The sequence below is a fragment of the Triticum aestivum genome, chromosome 6A (assembly GCF_018294505.1).
Source record: "Triticum aestivum cultivar Chinese Spring chromosome 6A, IWGSC CS RefSeq v2.1, whole genome shotgun sequence".
In the NCBI taxonomy this organism is placed as follows: Eukaryota; Viridiplantae; Streptophyta; class Magnoliopsida; order Poales; family Poaceae; genus Triticum; species Triticum aestivum.
In genome coordinates this window covers 528,264,927-528,281,187 of record NC_057809.1, presented here as the reverse complement: position 1 = coordinate 528,281,187, position 16,261 = coordinate 528,264,927, and the positions used below count along the sequence as shown (strand labels likewise).

General features: G+C 52.1%; 2 protein-coding genes across 3 annotated transcripts in view; both read left to right on the top strand.

Annotated features, from left to right (window-relative positions):
• LOC123128297 (mediator of RNA polymerase II transcription subunit 23) overlaps positions 1-518 on the top strand; it is a 33,190-nt gene extending 32,672 nt beyond the window's left edge. The window contains exon 21 of the mRNA XM_044548265.1: positions 65-518. Coding sequence (XP_044404200.1) covers positions 65-269 — 205 coding nt within the window. The 3' untranslated portion in view covers positions 270-518. The remainder of the gene's footprint in view (positions 1-64) is intronic.
• A 940-nt stretch (positions 519-1,458) lies between these two features.
• On the top strand, positions 1,459-2,797 carry LOC123130919 (MYB-like transcription factor ODO1). Of its 2 annotated transcripts, XM_044550710.1 has the most exons (3): positions 1,471-1,760; positions 1,850-1,979; positions 2,055-2,797. In XM_044550710.1, the coding sequence occupies exons 1-3, from the start codon at positions 1,628-1,630 to the stop codon at positions 2,578-2,580; spliced, it is 789 nt and encodes a 262-aa protein (XP_044406645.1). In that variant the 5' UTR covers positions 1,471-1,627; the 3' UTR covers positions 2,581-2,797. The 2 variants fall into 2 exon arrangements, with proteins under 2 accessions (XP_044406644.1, XP_044406645.1); XM_044550709.1 differs by having other exon boundaries at positions 1,459-1,760; positions 1,850-2,797.
• The last annotated feature ends 13,464 nt before the right edge of the window (positions 2,798-16,261 follow it).

Genomic DNA, 16,261 nt, shown 5'->3' with positions numbered 1-16,261 from the left:
GTGCTCAATCGTTAATTCGCTGTATAGCTTCTCATATGAGCTTATGTTCTCGTCGCGAAAACAGGCATCATGCCGTCATGTACGAAGGTCAAGGCGGCCCGGTTCAGAGTACCAGCAAACCTAAAGTGGAGATACTGACATTGTGCGGGAAAGTGGTGGACATGCTTAGGCCCGACGTGCAGCATCTCCTCTCCCACCTGAAGACCGAACCAACCTCGTCGATTTACGCGGCGACCCATCCAAAGCTAGCGCAACAACACCCATCCTAATCTACAACACAACATGGATGCTGTAGAATAGTGTACGCCTGAACTGCTGCGGCTCGGCTGATCTCGCTGTACAGGCCTGAGCGCCAAGCAGTTTTAACCAGTTAACTTGCTGCCAAACCGGAACCTGGAATTTATCTCAACGGTTAGGGGCAGATTGTCCGCTGGATCTGTGTTGTAACCCCATATATATATGTAGCAGTGGTGTAGATTGCGACGTTTATCATCTAAAAATGAACTTGTCTGTCTAAAGTCAAAACATATTTACTGTCAGCGCCATGCAAGCGCTTGTGCGTTTCGTTGGTCGCTTCATGGCTGCAACTCATTGGCTGGAGTTAGCGGCAGTCGGCGGTACCAAGTACTAGTGCCTCTTTTCCTCTGATGCTGCAGTGCAGGACACGGCTCGTTTGGTCGATGGTCACGGTCAGGGGTTACCCGTCGTGACACCGATCTGAGACGAGCAAGAAAGAGTGCATCGCGTGCTTGCAAGGTTTGTCACGGAGCAGGCGCCAAGGACGACGGACTGACCCTTGTCGCCGGTGGGCATCAGACGCTCGCTGGTGTGTACCCCGTGTCCTGAACCGTGGACATCGCATCACAGTGGATCGCTGCCTGCAAGACAGCTTCTCTCCGGTTGGGTTGGCCCGGAAAATTTCGGTTTTTCCCACGTTAACATAGCCCGCACTCCTGTGCAAACTACAGTCGTCGTTGTACTGCTGACTGCGAGCAAGTTCACCAGTGTCAGCTATGCCTCGTAAACATCAGCGGTCACTTCTCTAAATTTTCAACAGCATACCCCGGGTTCAAATCCCGATGTTCACGTGTTGGGCACGGTACAAAGTTTGTGTGAAAATCCACACGTTTCCGAGCAAAAATGCTAGAGCCTCCCACGGTTCATTCAGCCTCTTTCTTTCCCGATAGATAGATACTAGTACCGCCGCGGTGATTAGCAAGCAAGGTCCACGTAGTACGTGCCTGGTAATCCGTGGCCCGTCTTCTCCTGCTGCTAATCCGTGGTCGGGTGCACAGCCTAGTAGCAGAAAGAAACGCCGTGCATATATGCATGCATGGTCCACCCGTGTGGGTGAGGGTGAGGCCGAGGCCGGTCCATCAGAGCGAGCAGAGGCCGGCTCACACGTACTGGGGTTCTGCCCGCCACGTGCGCGTGGCCCCTTTCCACTTCCGGCCGCACCTATTAATCCCCCGCTACGCGCCTCCGCTCCCACATTAAGGCCAAACTTCTTCCTCCTCGGACTGACCGATTCCCTCGAGACCCGAGCGAGCGCCTGCCCCCGCCGCCTCCCTTCGCTTCCCAGCTCGCTCGCTCACTGGTGCTCGCCCGGCTCGATCGACCGGCAGAGATGGGCAGGCAGCCGTGCTGCGAGAAGGTGGGCCTGAAGAAGGGCCCGTGGACGGCGGAGGAGGACCAGAAGCTCGTCGCCTTCCTCCTCTCCCACGGCCATTGCTGCTGGAGGCTCGTCCCCAAGCTCGCAGGTGAGATGAGAACACACACGCAAATGCATGGCAACCATCCGACCACCCGCAAAGCATTTGGAGTCTCAGTCGCATGCTTGCCATCGCAGGGCTGCTGAGGTGCGGGAAGAGCTGCCGCCTGCGATGGACCAACTACCTGCGCCCCGACCTCAAGCGGGGCCTCCTCTCCGACGACGAGGAGAAGCTCGTCATCGACCTCCACTCGCAGCTCGGCAACAGGTGCGTGTCCAGCTCGATTCCGGACATTTTTCTGCATGTTCGCGTCGTGAATTCTCTTCTTGTGCTGCGGCGCAGATGGTCCAAGATCGCGGCGCGGCTGCCGGGCAGGACGGACAACGAGATCAAGAACCATTGGAACACCCACATCAGGAAGAAGCTCAAGAAGATGGGCCTCGACCCCGTCACCCACCAGCCCGTCGCCGCCTCCCGCGCCGACCCCCTCGAGGACCTGCAGCAGGAGCACTGCGATGACAAGGCCTCGTCCCAGGAATCGGCCGGCTCCGGCACCGGCGCTGGCGCCGAGGAGGAGGCGCCGACGAGCGCCGAGCCGAAGCAGGGCGCCGCCTGCTCTGTCTCCACCGCGTCGGCCGTATCGCCGTCCCCCTGCTCCTCCTCCTCCGCCTCGGCCTCGGCCTCCGCCGCCACGCCCGGCGGCGCCGACGTGGACTGGCCGGACCCCCTCGACCTCTTCCAGGTCGACGCAATCATCGACATGGACTGGGCCAGCATCCTGTCCGGTAGCGGCGGCGGCGGCGACATTGGCGTCGATCTCTTCGACCAGTGCTCCGACGTTGGCTTCGATCAAGAGGTGTGGATGTGATCCTGACGATAGCGTTTGAGGGTTAGAGTAGATTGTGCCAGGAACACCTCACTTCTTTCCTTCTAGCTGTTTTCCTCTCACTCTCACTCTCACTCTCACTCTCTATGTGCTCTGATTTCTTTGGTATCTTGGGAGAGAATTTGTCCATGTTCATGCATGCATGCATGCATACTTGTTGATAACGAATGAGAAAAATGGCGAGCGTGGTTTGTGAAAATCCGTGAAACGAAGAAAGTGTCAAGAAGCAGTTCGCTGGATCATCGATCACGGTATCATCTTTGGTTCAACGCGCTCATGCACACACACAAAAGAACAAACATTCCCACCCATACCTCCCCTATAAACATATTCAATTCTGAAAGCGAAAAGCTAAGCCTTTCGTCAAAGAAAAATGTCTTGTTTTATGAACATGGCTGAATAGTATTTGTGCATGCACGCTCCAATGGTGGACTGCGGCAGAGACTCCCTGGAATGAAAGCTCAGTACTTCCGGGACCAGTTTGGAAGTGTGAGGACTGCTTTAGCAATAGTAGTGGAGTACTTAAGTTGAAGATGTCTGTTGCTAATATAACCACACACTGATTAGTTTAATATAAGAAAGGCTCCACGCACAAAAGCATCCTTGTGTATATAATCCAAAAAGGAAAGAAAGATAATTCAAAAAACAGTACTCAAAGAAGGATCATTCACAACTTTTATGGTCGCAGCCTTGTAAACCTTCTCTTTGCCAGGTCTCGAGAAGCATCCTTCCAATCACCGGGAACATAATTCTTGTTGATTTGACCGTTAGGCTCTATTTGAGATTGAGTGTGCTTTTTCGCGAAGGGCGTGGCTAGGTATCAAGTCTCAGTCAAGTGATATAACATTTTTTAAGTAATAAAGCGTCCTTTATCGAAAAAGTGATATAACATTCAAGAAAGAAAAAAATTTAAAAAATACATGGATTAATATAAAATCTTATTGATATAGCATTGACTGACACTTAACCAAGTCTCAGTCGACTAAGATTTAGCAAGACTGTTTTGAAATACCAAGGAGCACAAGAAAAGACCCCCAATAAAAGCAGGCCTTCTTTCGATGATTAGAAAAAACAATAAAAAACATGCCTTTAGATATACACTGTTTTGCTTGGTTCCTTTGCATCAACACCTAAATAATTACATACAATAAAACAGTCATGAACTGAATATTTTACTTTTATGTTACATTTGAGAACCCCTTAAATGTCTTCTCAAAGGATTGTCAAAATTCTGAGATAGTATATCTAATTAGACTTTTTTCCACTCTATTATACTTACATATAGATGCTTTCCAGTTACACAAGAAAAGGCGTTTCACAAACTAGAAGTACTTGTATCACAAATCAAGGCAAGGACAACTCAGTGGATTGTCACTTTTAGACCATGCTTGTGCACAATTGAATCTACGGTATTTTGAAATGCCCGGTGCCAAAGGTCCTGGGCGGGGGGAGGCGGCGGATCCCATCTGAGGCGGCGGGGGCGGCCCTTCTCATGTGATCCAACGGCGGCGGCTAGGACGGAGTATCCGGGCTGTGCGGCGGGGGCCCGAGCACCATCGCCGGCGGAGCGGCGGCCCTGCATGGACGGCGGCGGTGGCAGTGCCCCATCCGGCGAGGTGGGCTGTCCTGCTCGTGATGGTGACGACGGCTACTGCGGATCCAATGCCCCGTTTGGATCCGTCGCGGGGAGGCCTTTCGCCGACCGGCGGCGCGTGGAGGGACCGATGAGGAGATGCCGGATCTCCGCCGAAATACCGACGGCAACATACGTCTTCATGGCGAGGTTCCGCTCGGTTCCAGCCAGCCACGAGGTCGGGAAGACATGGCTTCCGATGAAAATCGTGCCAGACTGTGGTCTTGGCGGACGATGGCGGCGTCTCAGACGTCGTTTCCTTCTGGAGGCATCTGATGAAACTATGTACCTAGGGTAGGGGCACGAACCCGTCCAAAGAGCCCTACCCAAGGACATCCCTAGAAGAAGTCACCTTTCAATCGACTTGAAGGTATCTCACTCGACGGGTCCAAGACACTCGATCAAGAAGCTACCACTCGACCATGAAGCTAGCCACTCGATCGCCAGGAGATCTGAAGTCACTCCGCAGGCAAACGGTCGGCTATTAAGTAGTCTTTATGGTCATTGTAGCACTCTATTAGGGGCGTTACCAGTAACGCCCAACCTTAAATGTACCTTAAACCCTGCATTACTGAGGGCAGGAGAGGGCCGGCGAACTCTATATAAGCCACCCCCCTCCTCAGTATGAAGGGTTCGGACCCCTGTTATTCACACGCCAGTAATCCAGTCGACCGCCTCCGGGCACCGAGACGTAGGGCTGTTACTTCCTCCGCGAAGGGCCTGAACTCGTACATCTTGGTGTGTTTACAACTTCCCAATAGCTGAGATCTAGCCTCTCCATACATACCCCCCTACATCACTGTCAGAGTTAGAACCACGACAGTTGGCGCCCACCGTGGGGCAGGAATCTTAGCGCTTGATTGGAGAAGTTGCGATTTTTCCGATCCCTTTGATCATGGATTCGTGCAGAGTTTTGGTGGAGGGCCGCGAGATCCGCCTCGGCGCGCTCACGTTCATCACCGACGACTCCGCCTGGCTTCAGGAGGCGCCACTCGACATCGACGCGCTCCCCGTCCGCGGTGCGACGCATTTCCGCGCATGCGTTCGTGGCGTCCTCCTGCAGCAGCCGTCGACCCAGTATCGGTCAGCCCCCGTATCGTCTCCCCGCTCTGTCTCCCACCGGCGCAAGCGCTCCGGTCGGTCGAGACTTCAGAGGTGGGTGAGGCATGTCGCGGCTCGCCAGTCGGCCGCCCCGCAAGTCGCGGCAATCGAGCCCAATGAATCCCTCTGCAGCCTGTTCGACTGGCTCCGCGGAGACCGCATCCGAGTGCGACAGCAGCGACCCAGCGGCTGAGATCCTGGCGGTCGATGGAACGCACAGTCCTCCCGGTTTCCCTCGCGCTGGTGGAGGCGCGGGTGGGGGCGACCCGTCGCATCCCCACGATGAGTATCTCCCCGAACCTCTCACGTCATTGCAGCGAGAGGAGCTTCGCTGCTGGAATATGGACGCACTCCGCACTCCTATCGTCGGAGAGTCCCCCGAGGCCCGGGCCTTGGAGGACGCGCACTTGGCTAATTTGGCCGAGCGCACTCGACCGGAGAATCTCCAGCGAGCACTCGACGAGCAAGCGCGTCAGCAGGCTCCCGAGTCTAGTCGACGTCAGCTCTTCCCGCCGACGCAGGTATACCGAACCCCAGTTCAGAATTTGGCCGCCGCGGCCCGTATAGCAGAATCGATTCAGCCCTCCCAGTCGGAGGCTGGCAGGGGCTTGTTACAGATCAGAGCGTTGCTCCGGGCGGCGGGAAACCGGAATTCCACTGTTTCTCAGTCGCGGAACAGGATCCATAGTCGATCCGTTGCAACAGATACAATCCAGTCGGCTCACAGCCCGAGATCGCCCCCGAGGCGTGAGGGACGTGGTGACCGGCATGATCAGTACAGGAGGAATGAGCAGTATGATCACCGGTTCGATCGTGATGATCGACGTCGAGTGCCAACCCCTCCCCCGAGGAGTGGGTCGTATCCGCCTCGACGGCAAGATGACAGACGCCCTCATAGTGTTGGGCAGAGGATTCCAGTCGACCCCAGGGACCCAGGCTTTGATGCGAGATCCATCCTCGTTCAAGGTTTGGTTGACAGGAACAGAGCTCATCGAGAAGGCCACAACAGAGATGCGCCTGCCAGTAGCGGAGTACATGCTTCAGGGCCAGAGTGTTTCAGTCGAGCCATCAGAGCTGCAGTGATTCCTCCCAATTTCAGGCTAGCGACTGGAATCGGCAAGTTCACCGGTGAATCTAAGCCTGACACTTGGCTCGAAGATTACCGAGTGGCTGTACAGATTGGCGGTGGCAATGATGAGGTGGCCATGAAGCATTTGTCTCTCATGTTAGAGGGGTCAGCCAGAGCGTGGCTAAATCAGTTGGCACCCAGCAACATTTACACTTGGGAGGACCTCTCCCGAGTGTTTATCACAACCTTTGAAGGAACATGCAAGCGACCTGCAGGCCTTACAGAGTTGCGGTCTTGCGTGCAGAAGCCAAATGAAACTCTGAGGGAATACATCCAGAGGTGGATCACACTGCATCACTCGGTTTAGAATGTGCCAGACCATCAAGCAGTTTGTGCCTTCAAGGAAGGCGTTAAATACAGAGAGTTGAATCTGAAGTTCGGTCGAACTGGAGAGATGTCTCTGAATCGGATGATGGAGATTGCCACCAAGTACGCTAATGGTGAAGACGAGGACCGACTCCGGAGTGGCAAGCACAAGGCAGTCGCCCAAGAAACCGGAGGAAACTCCAGTCGGAAACGGAAGCGGAAGGCCGAGCCAGCCGCTCCTGGGGAGGCCCTGGCCGTAGCCCAGGGAAACTTCAAGGGAAAACCCAAGGGCACCTGGAAGCCCAAGAAAGTCAAGGATCAGGATGGAAACGATGTTTTGGACCTGCCATGTCACATCCACACCAAGAAAGATGAGGAGGGTAATTTTATTTACCCAAAGCATACCACTCGACAGCGTCGGCTCCTGATCCAGCAGTTTCAGGGCAAACAGTCCAAAGATAAGGAAAAAGAGTCAGACAGAGTTGAGGACAAAGAAGACAGTGACGATGGATACCCCCAAATCAATTCCACCCTGATGATTTTTGCTGACGTCGAAAGCAAAAGTCGACTGAAAGTCATCAACCGTGAGGTGAATATGGTTGCTCCGGCAACACCCAGTTATCTGAAGTGGTCTCAGACTGCCATCACGTTCGACCAGTCTGATCACCCTACGCACATTGCCACCCCTGGGAGGCAAGCTTTGGTGGTCGATCCAATTGTCGAAGGCACTCGACTGACCAAAGTCCTGATGGATGGTGGCAGTGGCCTAAACATACTGTACGCCGAAACTTTGAAAGGAATGGGCGTTCCGATGTCCAGACTAAGTACCAGTAACATGAGCTTCCACGGAGTCATTCCTGGCAAGAAAGCCGAATCACTCGGCCAGATTGCTCTTGATGTGGTTTTCGGCGATTCAAAGAATTACCGCAAGGAAAAGTTGACATTCGAGGTTGTGGACTTCCAAAGTGCTTATCATGCCATTTTGGGCAGGCCAGCTTACACACGCTTCATGGCTCGACCATGTTACATGTACCTCAAACTGAAGATGCCTGGCCCCAAAGGTGTAATCACTGTTACAGGAAACCGAAAGAAAGCAGAAGAGTGTTTTCAGAAAGGCTCAAAGATCGCTGATGCTCAGATGGCAGTGGTCGAGCTGCAAGAGTACCAAAAGACTACCGATCCGAGTGAATTGCTACGAGCCAAGAAGCCTGCTTCAGAATCAGCTTTTCAGTCGTCTGGTGAAACAAAGCCAGTCCACATTCACCCGACCGACCCTGATGCTGCCCCGACTCACATCTCAACGACGCTCGACTCCAAATAGGAAGAAGCGCTCGTCCAGCTCCTCCGTGAGAACTGGGACATCTTCGCATGGAAGCCCTCTGACATGCCTGGAGTTCCCAGAGGGCTGGCTGAGCACTGTCTAAGAGTCGACCCAAAATTCAAGCCTGTGAAGGAACATCTTCGACAGTCCGCCGTCCAGGAGAAGCAAGCCATTGGCGAGGAGGTAGCTCGGCTCTTAGCAGCAGAGTTCATCCGAGAGATTTACCACTCCGAGTGGCTCGCCAATGTTGTCATGGTCCCCAAGAAGGACAAGTCACTTCGCATGTGCATTGATTTCAAACATATCAATCGGGCCTGCCCGAAAGATCATTTTCCTCTCCCTCGCGTCGACCAAATAGTCGACTCGACTGCGGGGTGCGAGAGATTGTCTTTTCTAGATGCCTATTCCGGGTACCATCAGATCCGTCTGTATGGACCCGACGAGATCAAAACAGCTTTCATCACTCCATTCGGATGCGTATGTTACGTCACCATGCCGTTCGGCCTCAAGAACGCCGGAGCCACGTTCATGAGAATGATTCAGAAGTGTCTACTCACTCAAATCAGTCGGAATGTGGAGGCATACATGGATGATATTGTGGTCAAGTCACGGAAAGGTTCCGACCTGCGGGCTGACCTTGCTAAAACCTTTGCCAACCTCAGGAGGTATGATATCAAGCTCAATCCGTCAAAGTGCACGTTCGGAGTTCCAGGTGGAAAGTTACTCGGTTTTCTCGTTTCCGAACGGGGGATCGATGCCAATCCTAAAAAAGTTGGCACCATACTCCGGATGAAGCGTCCTGTACGCGTGCACGATGTACAGAAACTTACAGGTTGCTTGGCCGCTCTAAGACGATTCATTTCTCGTCTCGGTGAAAAGGCATTGCCTCTTTACCGACTGATGAAGAAGTCTGACAAGTTCGAGTGGACTCCAGAAGCTGACGCAGCGTTTGCAGAGCTCAAAGCTCTGCTCTCCACCCAGCCGGTGCTTGCTGCCCCAATCAGTAAAGAGCCTCTGCTGCTGTACATTGCGGTCACGGGACAAGTTGTCAGTACAGTACTCACGGTCGAGCGGGAAGAAGAAGGAAAGGCCTTCAGAGTTCAATGCCCAGTATATTATGTGTCTGAAGTTTTGACCCCTTCGAAGCAAAGATATCCCCATTACCAGAAGCTTGTATATGGGATCTACATGACCACGAAGAAGGTTGCACACTACTTCTCTGACCATTCCATTACAGTCATCAGCGACGCTCCACTGTCAGAGATCTTGCACAACAGAGGTGCAACTGGTCGAGTGGCTAAGTGGGCGATTGAACTCCTCCCCCTAGATATCAAGTTTGAAGCAAAGAAGGCTATCAAGTCCCAAGCAATTGCAGATTTCGTCGCCGAGTGGATTGAACAGCAGCTTCCGACTCAAGTTCACTCGGAGCACTGGACCATGTTCTTCGATGGATCTAAGATGCTGAATGGTTCCGGCGCTGGGGTAGTATTGGTCTCCCCCCGAGGAGATAAGCTCAGATATGTTCTCCAGATCCACTTCGATTCCTCTAATAATGAAGCAGAATATGAATCACTCTTATATGGGTTGCGCATGGCCATTTCACTCGGCGTCCGGCGCCTCATGGTCTACGGCGACTCAGATTTGATGGTTAATCAGGTGATGAAGGAGTGGGACGTCAGAAGCCCAGCTATGACTGGCTACTGCAACGCGGTAAGAAAGCTAGAAAAGAAATTCGAGGGGTTAGAGATTCATCACATCCCCCGACTGAAAAATCAAGTAGTTGATGATCTGGCAAAGATAGGCTCCAAGAGAGAAGCCATTCCCAGCAATGTGTTTTTGGAGCACATCCGCTCGCCGTCAGTCCAGGAGGATCCTTTCACAGAAGAAGCCCCACAACCGAAAAGTGCCACAGATCCGACTAAAGTCGAAGTTCCTGCTGTGGTCGACCTAATCATGGAAGTCCTGGCAATCACTCCCGACTGGACGATACCGTACATCGCGTATATCCTAAGGAAAGAACTCCCGGAGGACGAGGAAGAGGCTCGACAGGTCGTCCGCCGATCCAAGGCCTTCACAGTCATAAAGGGACAGTTGTATAGGGAAAGCGCGACTGGAATCGGTCAGAAATGCATAACACCAGAAGAGGGTCAGATGATCCTTAATGATATCCACTCGGGGACCTGTGGTCACCATGCGTCCTCTCGGACCATTGTGGCTAAAGCATACCGAGCAGGATTTTACTGGCCAAGAGCAAATGAGATGGCAAAAGAGATAGTCGACAAGTGTGGAGGGTGCCAGTTCTACTCCAACATGTCACACAAGCCTGCATCAGCCCTGAAGACCATTCCACTCGTCTGGCCCTTTGCTGTCTGGGGACTAGATATGGTCGGCCCGCTCAGAACAGGCAGAAGTGGTTTCACTCATGTGCTTGTGGCAGTCGACAAGTTTACCAAATGGATTGAAGCTAAGCCTATCAAGAAACTTGATGCTTGCACTGCTATCAGTTTCGTCAAAGGGCTAACATTCAGATATGGAGTCCTGCATAGCATCATCACTGACAATGGGTCAAACTTCGATTCGGACAAGTTCAGAGCTTTTTGCGCCTCACAAGGCACTCGAGTCGACTACGCATCGGTCGCCCATCCCTAGTCGAATGGACAAGCTAAAAGAGCAAATGGTCTGATTCTCAAAGGATTGAAGCCTCGATTGATGTGTGATCTCAAGCACGCAGCAGGCGCTTGGGTCGACGAACTTCCGTCGGTTTTGTGGGGGCTGAGGACCACCCCGAACCGATTGACTGGAAGAACGCCATTTTTTCTGGTTTACGGAGCCGAAGCCGTCCTGCCGAGTGACCTACTTCACAACGCCCCCAGAGTCGAGCTTTATAACGAAGACGAAGCAGAGCAAGCCCGGCAAGACGCAGTCGACCTCCTAGAGGAGGAGAGGGAAATGGCTATGATCAGATCGACCATCTATCAGCAAGACTTGCGCCGATTCCATGCCAGAAATGTGAAGAGCCGAGCCTTCCAGGAAGGAGATTTGGTCCTCCGAGTGGATCAACAGAAACCACACAAACTTGCTCCTACTTGGGAAGGTCCCTTCATCGTCACCAGAGTCCTCCACAATGGAGCGTATCACCTCTACAATGTTGATCGTCAGATTGACGAGCCACGAGCTTGGAATGCGGAACTACTCCGCCCCTTTTACACCTGAGTTCTCCCTTGGACGGGATGTAATAAGAAAAATTTCTGCAGTTTATTTTTATCAAAGACAAGAGTGTTCCAATAATTGCTGTCACTTCTGTTTGCTTACGAAATCCCCCAGTGGGTGACTTAGCTGCGAATCCGTTTCGCCTAAGTTCGAAAAATCCTACCGAGTGGAGAGCCAGACTCCCACTCGGAGGCTTAGCTGCAGCCCAGCGCTCGCCTAAGTTTGAAAAAATCCTACCGAGTGGAGAGCAAACATCCCACTCGGGGGCTTAGCTGCAGCCCAGTGCTTGCCTAAGTGTTCAAAAAATCCTACCGAGTGGAGAGCAAACCTCCCACTCGGAGGCTTAGCTGCAGTCCAGTACTCGCCTAAGTTCTCCCACTAAGAGACTTAGCTGCAGTCAGCACTCGCCTAAGTTTAAAAAAAATCCTACCGAATGGAGAGCAAACCTCCCACTCGGGGTCTTAGCCGCAGTCCAGCACTCGCCTAAGTTCTCCCACTAAGAGACTTAGCTGCAGTCAGACGCTCGCCTAAGTTTGAAAAAATCCTACCGAGTGGAGAGCAAACCTCCCACTCGGGGGCTTAGCCGCAGCCCAGTGCTTGCCTAAGTGTTCAAAAATCCTACCGAGTGGAGAGCAAACCTCCCACTTGGGGGCTTAGCCGCAGTCCAGTACTCGCCTAAGTTCTCCCACTAAGAGACTTAGCTGCAGTCAGCACTCGCCTAAGTTTGAAAAAAAATCCTACCGAGTGGAGAGCGAACCTCCCACTCAAGGGCTTAGCCGCAGTCCAGCACTCGCCTAAGTTCTCCCACTAAGAGACTTAGCTGCAGTCAGCACTCGCCTAAGTTTGAAAAAAAATCCTACCGAGTGGAGAGCGAACCTCCCACTCGGGGGCTTAGCCGCAGTCCGGCACTCGCCTAAGTTCTCCCACTAAGAGACTTAGCTGCAGTCAGACACTCGCCTAAGTTTGAAAAAAATCCTACCGAGTGGAGAGCAAACCTCCCACTCGGGGGCTTAGCTGCAGCCCAGCGCTCGCCTAAGTGTTTAAAAATCCTACCGAGTGGAGAGCAAACCTCCCACTCGGAGGCTTAGCTGCAGCCCAGTGCTCGCCTAAGTACAAGACACAACCCAATCCGCGAGTCGACTGCTACCTTCCCCTCCGGAGCTGCGCCGCAAATACTAGGTTATTCCGAGTGAAGATCGAGTTCCACTCGACGGATCATCCATGAAGATATTCAACGATGAATCCAATTCAGATAAGACCTAAAGGTCCCAGACCTCAGGCCAAAGCAATCGAGCCCTCAGCTTGACGGAGTTTAACGGTTACAAAATCCACTCGGCATTCTGAGGCAAATTTAAAGTGGAGCTCAAAAGTTTTTTACTCCTCAGGTGGAGGACTGGAAGAGGCGACGAACTCGTCCAAGTCGATCCCGTCTGCAATACGGGTGGCAGCAGCGATGAAAGTCTCCATGAAATCTTGAAAATTGTGCTTCCTGGTATTGGCAACTTGGATGGCGGCCAGCTTCTCTTCTCGCGCCTCCTTGCAATGAACGCGGACCAGAGACAGAGCCACATCAGCGCCACACCGAGCAGAAGACTTCTTCCACTCCTGCACTCGGTCAGGGATTCCGTTAAGTCGAGTCATCAGAGACTCGAGATTGTTTTGGAGCGTAGCCTCTGGCCAAAGTGCCGGGTCGATCCGTGACATGGCAACCTTCAGTCGAGCCAAGTAGTCCACGATGCCGTCAATGCGAGATTCCAGTCGGAGCAGATTCATGGCAGCTTCATCTTTCACGGGAGAGTTGATTGGATCCAAACCTGTTTCGATCCGCCCAGTCTCCTCTTCAAAGTTCTGACAAAGCTCTGCATACACGATCCAAGGATAAGTCAATTTTCATAGACTGAGTTGACCCAAAAAAACCAGTCGGAACTGAATGTGCACCTTCAAGCTTGATGTACAACTTCTTGGCGAGGCTCCTCAAGTAGCTCTCCAGGTCGTCCCTCCTGCGAGTGATGCCTTCCATCTTCTCGTTCAGGGTGAGGTTCTCCTTCTTCCAACGTGAACACTCCCTGTTGGCCTCATTCAGAGCGGTCTTCAGCTTGGTATTCTCTTCTTCTAAGTGGTCGACAGAAGCCAGCTTTTGTACGGCCAGAGCGGTCTTGTCATCAGCCTCCTTACGGGCAGCAGCCAAGTCCTTATCCTTCTTCGCCAGAGCTTCGTTCAGTTTTTCTGCGAAGAAATGATGATCGAATCAGAAATAGCAAAAGGGTACTCAAGCCTAAAAACTAACCAGTCGACAAAGTCGTCTTACCTGCGGCGCCATCTCTGACCTTCTGCAGCTCTGTTCTGGCCAGCTCCAGATCAAGGTTCAGTTGAATCTTCTGCTTCTCCAACTCAGTATAGCGAGCTACAAGTTCACACGATTTCTGTAAAAGCAAAATCAGTCGACAGACGTCCAAGATAAGTTGCTTCCGAGTAACTAAGAGACAATGACGACGTTTCTAAGACCACAGCCGAATAAAAAACATTCGACAGTAGTCTCGGGGACTACACCCAGTGGGTGCACTCAGCGTGCCCCCACTGGTTCGACCAAAAAAAACAAAAAAAAACAAAGAGAAAGAGAGAAAAAGTCGACTGCCCGCAGTCGACCGGATACAGTTCCACTCGACCTGGCCCGACCAAACCGAGTGAAGAAATACAGCTACAGCAACACAATGTAAAGACTACAGTCGACTGCCAGCAGTCCACCGTAGTCTCGGGGACTGTTGGGGAACGTAGCAGAAATTCAAAATTTTCCTACGTGTCACCAAGATCTATCTATGGAGAAACTAGCAACGAGGGGAAGGAGAGTGCATCTACATACCCTTGTAGATCGCTGAGCGGAAGCAGTGAACGGGGTCGATGGAGTCGTACTCGTCGTGATTCAAATCACCGATGATCAAGTGCCGAACGCACGGCACCTCCGCGTTCAACACACGTAAGGAACGGAGACGTCTCCCATGCCTTGATCCAGCAAGGAGGAGGGAGAGGTTGATGGAGATCCAGCAGCACGACGGCGTGGCGGAAGTAGCGGGATTCCAACAGGGCTTCGCTAAGCGCTGCTGGAGGAGGAAGATGTGTCACGGGAGGGGAAGGGAGGCGCCAGGCCTTAGATTGGTTTGCTCCTCCTTTTCCCCACTATATATAGGGCCAAGGGAGAGGGGGAGGCGCAGCCCTTGCCCCTTCCTCCAAGGAAGGGTGCGGCCAAGGGTGGGGAGGAGTCCATCCTCCCCAAGGCACCTCGGAGGTGCCTTCCCCTTATAGGACTCTCCCCTTTTCCCATCTCTTGGCGCATGGGCCTCTTGGGGCTGGTGCCCTTGGACCATATAGGCCAAGGCACACCCCCTACAGCCCATGTGGCCCCCCGGGGCAGGTGGCCCCACCCGGTGGACCCCCGGGACCCTTCCGGTGGTCCCGGTATAATACCGATGACCCCGAAACTTGTCCCGATGGCCGAAATAGCACTTCCTATATATAATTCTTTACCTCCGGACCATTCCGGAACTCCTCGTGACATCCGGGATCTCATCCGGGACTCCGAACAACTTTCGGGTTACCGCATACTAATATCTCTATAACCCTAGCGTCACCGAACCTTAAGTGTGTAGACCCTACGGGTTCCGGAGACATGCAGACATGACCAAGACGTTCTCCGGCCAATAACCAACAGCGGGATCTGGATACCCATGATGGCTCCCACATGTTCCACGATGATCTCATCGGATGAACCACGATGTCAAGGACTTAATCAATCCCGTATACAATTCCCTTTTTCTATCGGTATGTTACTTGCCCGAGATTCGATCGTCGTCATCCAATACCTAGTTCAATCTCGTTACCGGCAATTCTCTTTACTCGTTCCATAACACATCATCCCGTGATCAACTCCTTGGTCACATTGCCCATATGATGATGTCCTACCGAGTGGGCCAGAGATACCTCTCCGCTTACACGGAGTGACAAATCCCAGTCTCGATTCGTGCCAACCCAACAGACACTTTCAGAGATACCTGTAATGCACCTTTATAGTCACCCAGTTACGTTGTGACGTTTGATACACCCAAAGCACTCCTACGGTATCCGGGAGTTGCACAATCTCATGGTCTAAGGAAATGATACTTGACATTACAAAAGCTTTAGCATACGAACTATACGATCTTTGTGCTAGGCTTAGGATTGGGTCTTGTCCATCACATCATTCTCCTAATGATGTGATCCCGTTATCAACGACATCCAATGTCCATGGTTAGGAAACCGTAACCATCTATTGATCAACGAGCTAGTCAACTAGAGGCTTACTAGGGACATGGTGTTGTCTATGTATCCACACATGTATCTGAGTTTCCTATCAATACAATTATAGCATGGATAATAAACGATTATCATGAACAAGGAAATATAATAATAACCAATTTATTATTGCCTCTAGGGCATATTTCCAACAGTCTCCCACTTGCACTAGAGTCAATAATCTAGTTCACATCGCCATGTGATTAACACTCACAGGTCACATCGCCATGTGACTAACACCCAAGAGTTTACTAGAGTCAGTAGTCTAGTACACATCACTATGTGATTAACACTCAATGAGTTTTAGGTTTGATCATGTTGCTTGTGAGAGAGGTTTTAGTCAACGGGTCCGAACCTTTCAGATCCGTGTGTGCTTTACAAATCTCTATGTCATCTCCTAGATGTAGCTACCACGTTCTATTTGGAGCTAATCCAAATAACTGTTCTACTTGGAGCTATTCTAAATTGTTGCTCCATTATATGCATCCGGTATCTCTACTCAGAGCTATCCGGATAGGTGTTAAGCTTGCATCGACGTAACCCTTTACGATGAACTCTTTTACCACCTCCATAATTGAGAAAATTCCTTAGTCCACTAGTTACTAAGGATAACTTTGACCGTTGTCCTGTGATCCAT

Coding starts and splice junctions, on each gene's coding strand:
- LOC123130919 (XM_044550709.1), top strand. CDS start 1,628: ATGGGCAGGCAGCCGTGCTGCGAGAAGGTGGGCCTGAAGAAGGGCCCG. Junction 1,761..1,849: donor GCTCGTCCCCAAGCTCGCAG/GTGAGATGAGAA, acceptor TTGCCATCGCAG/GGCTGCTGAGGTGCGGGAAG.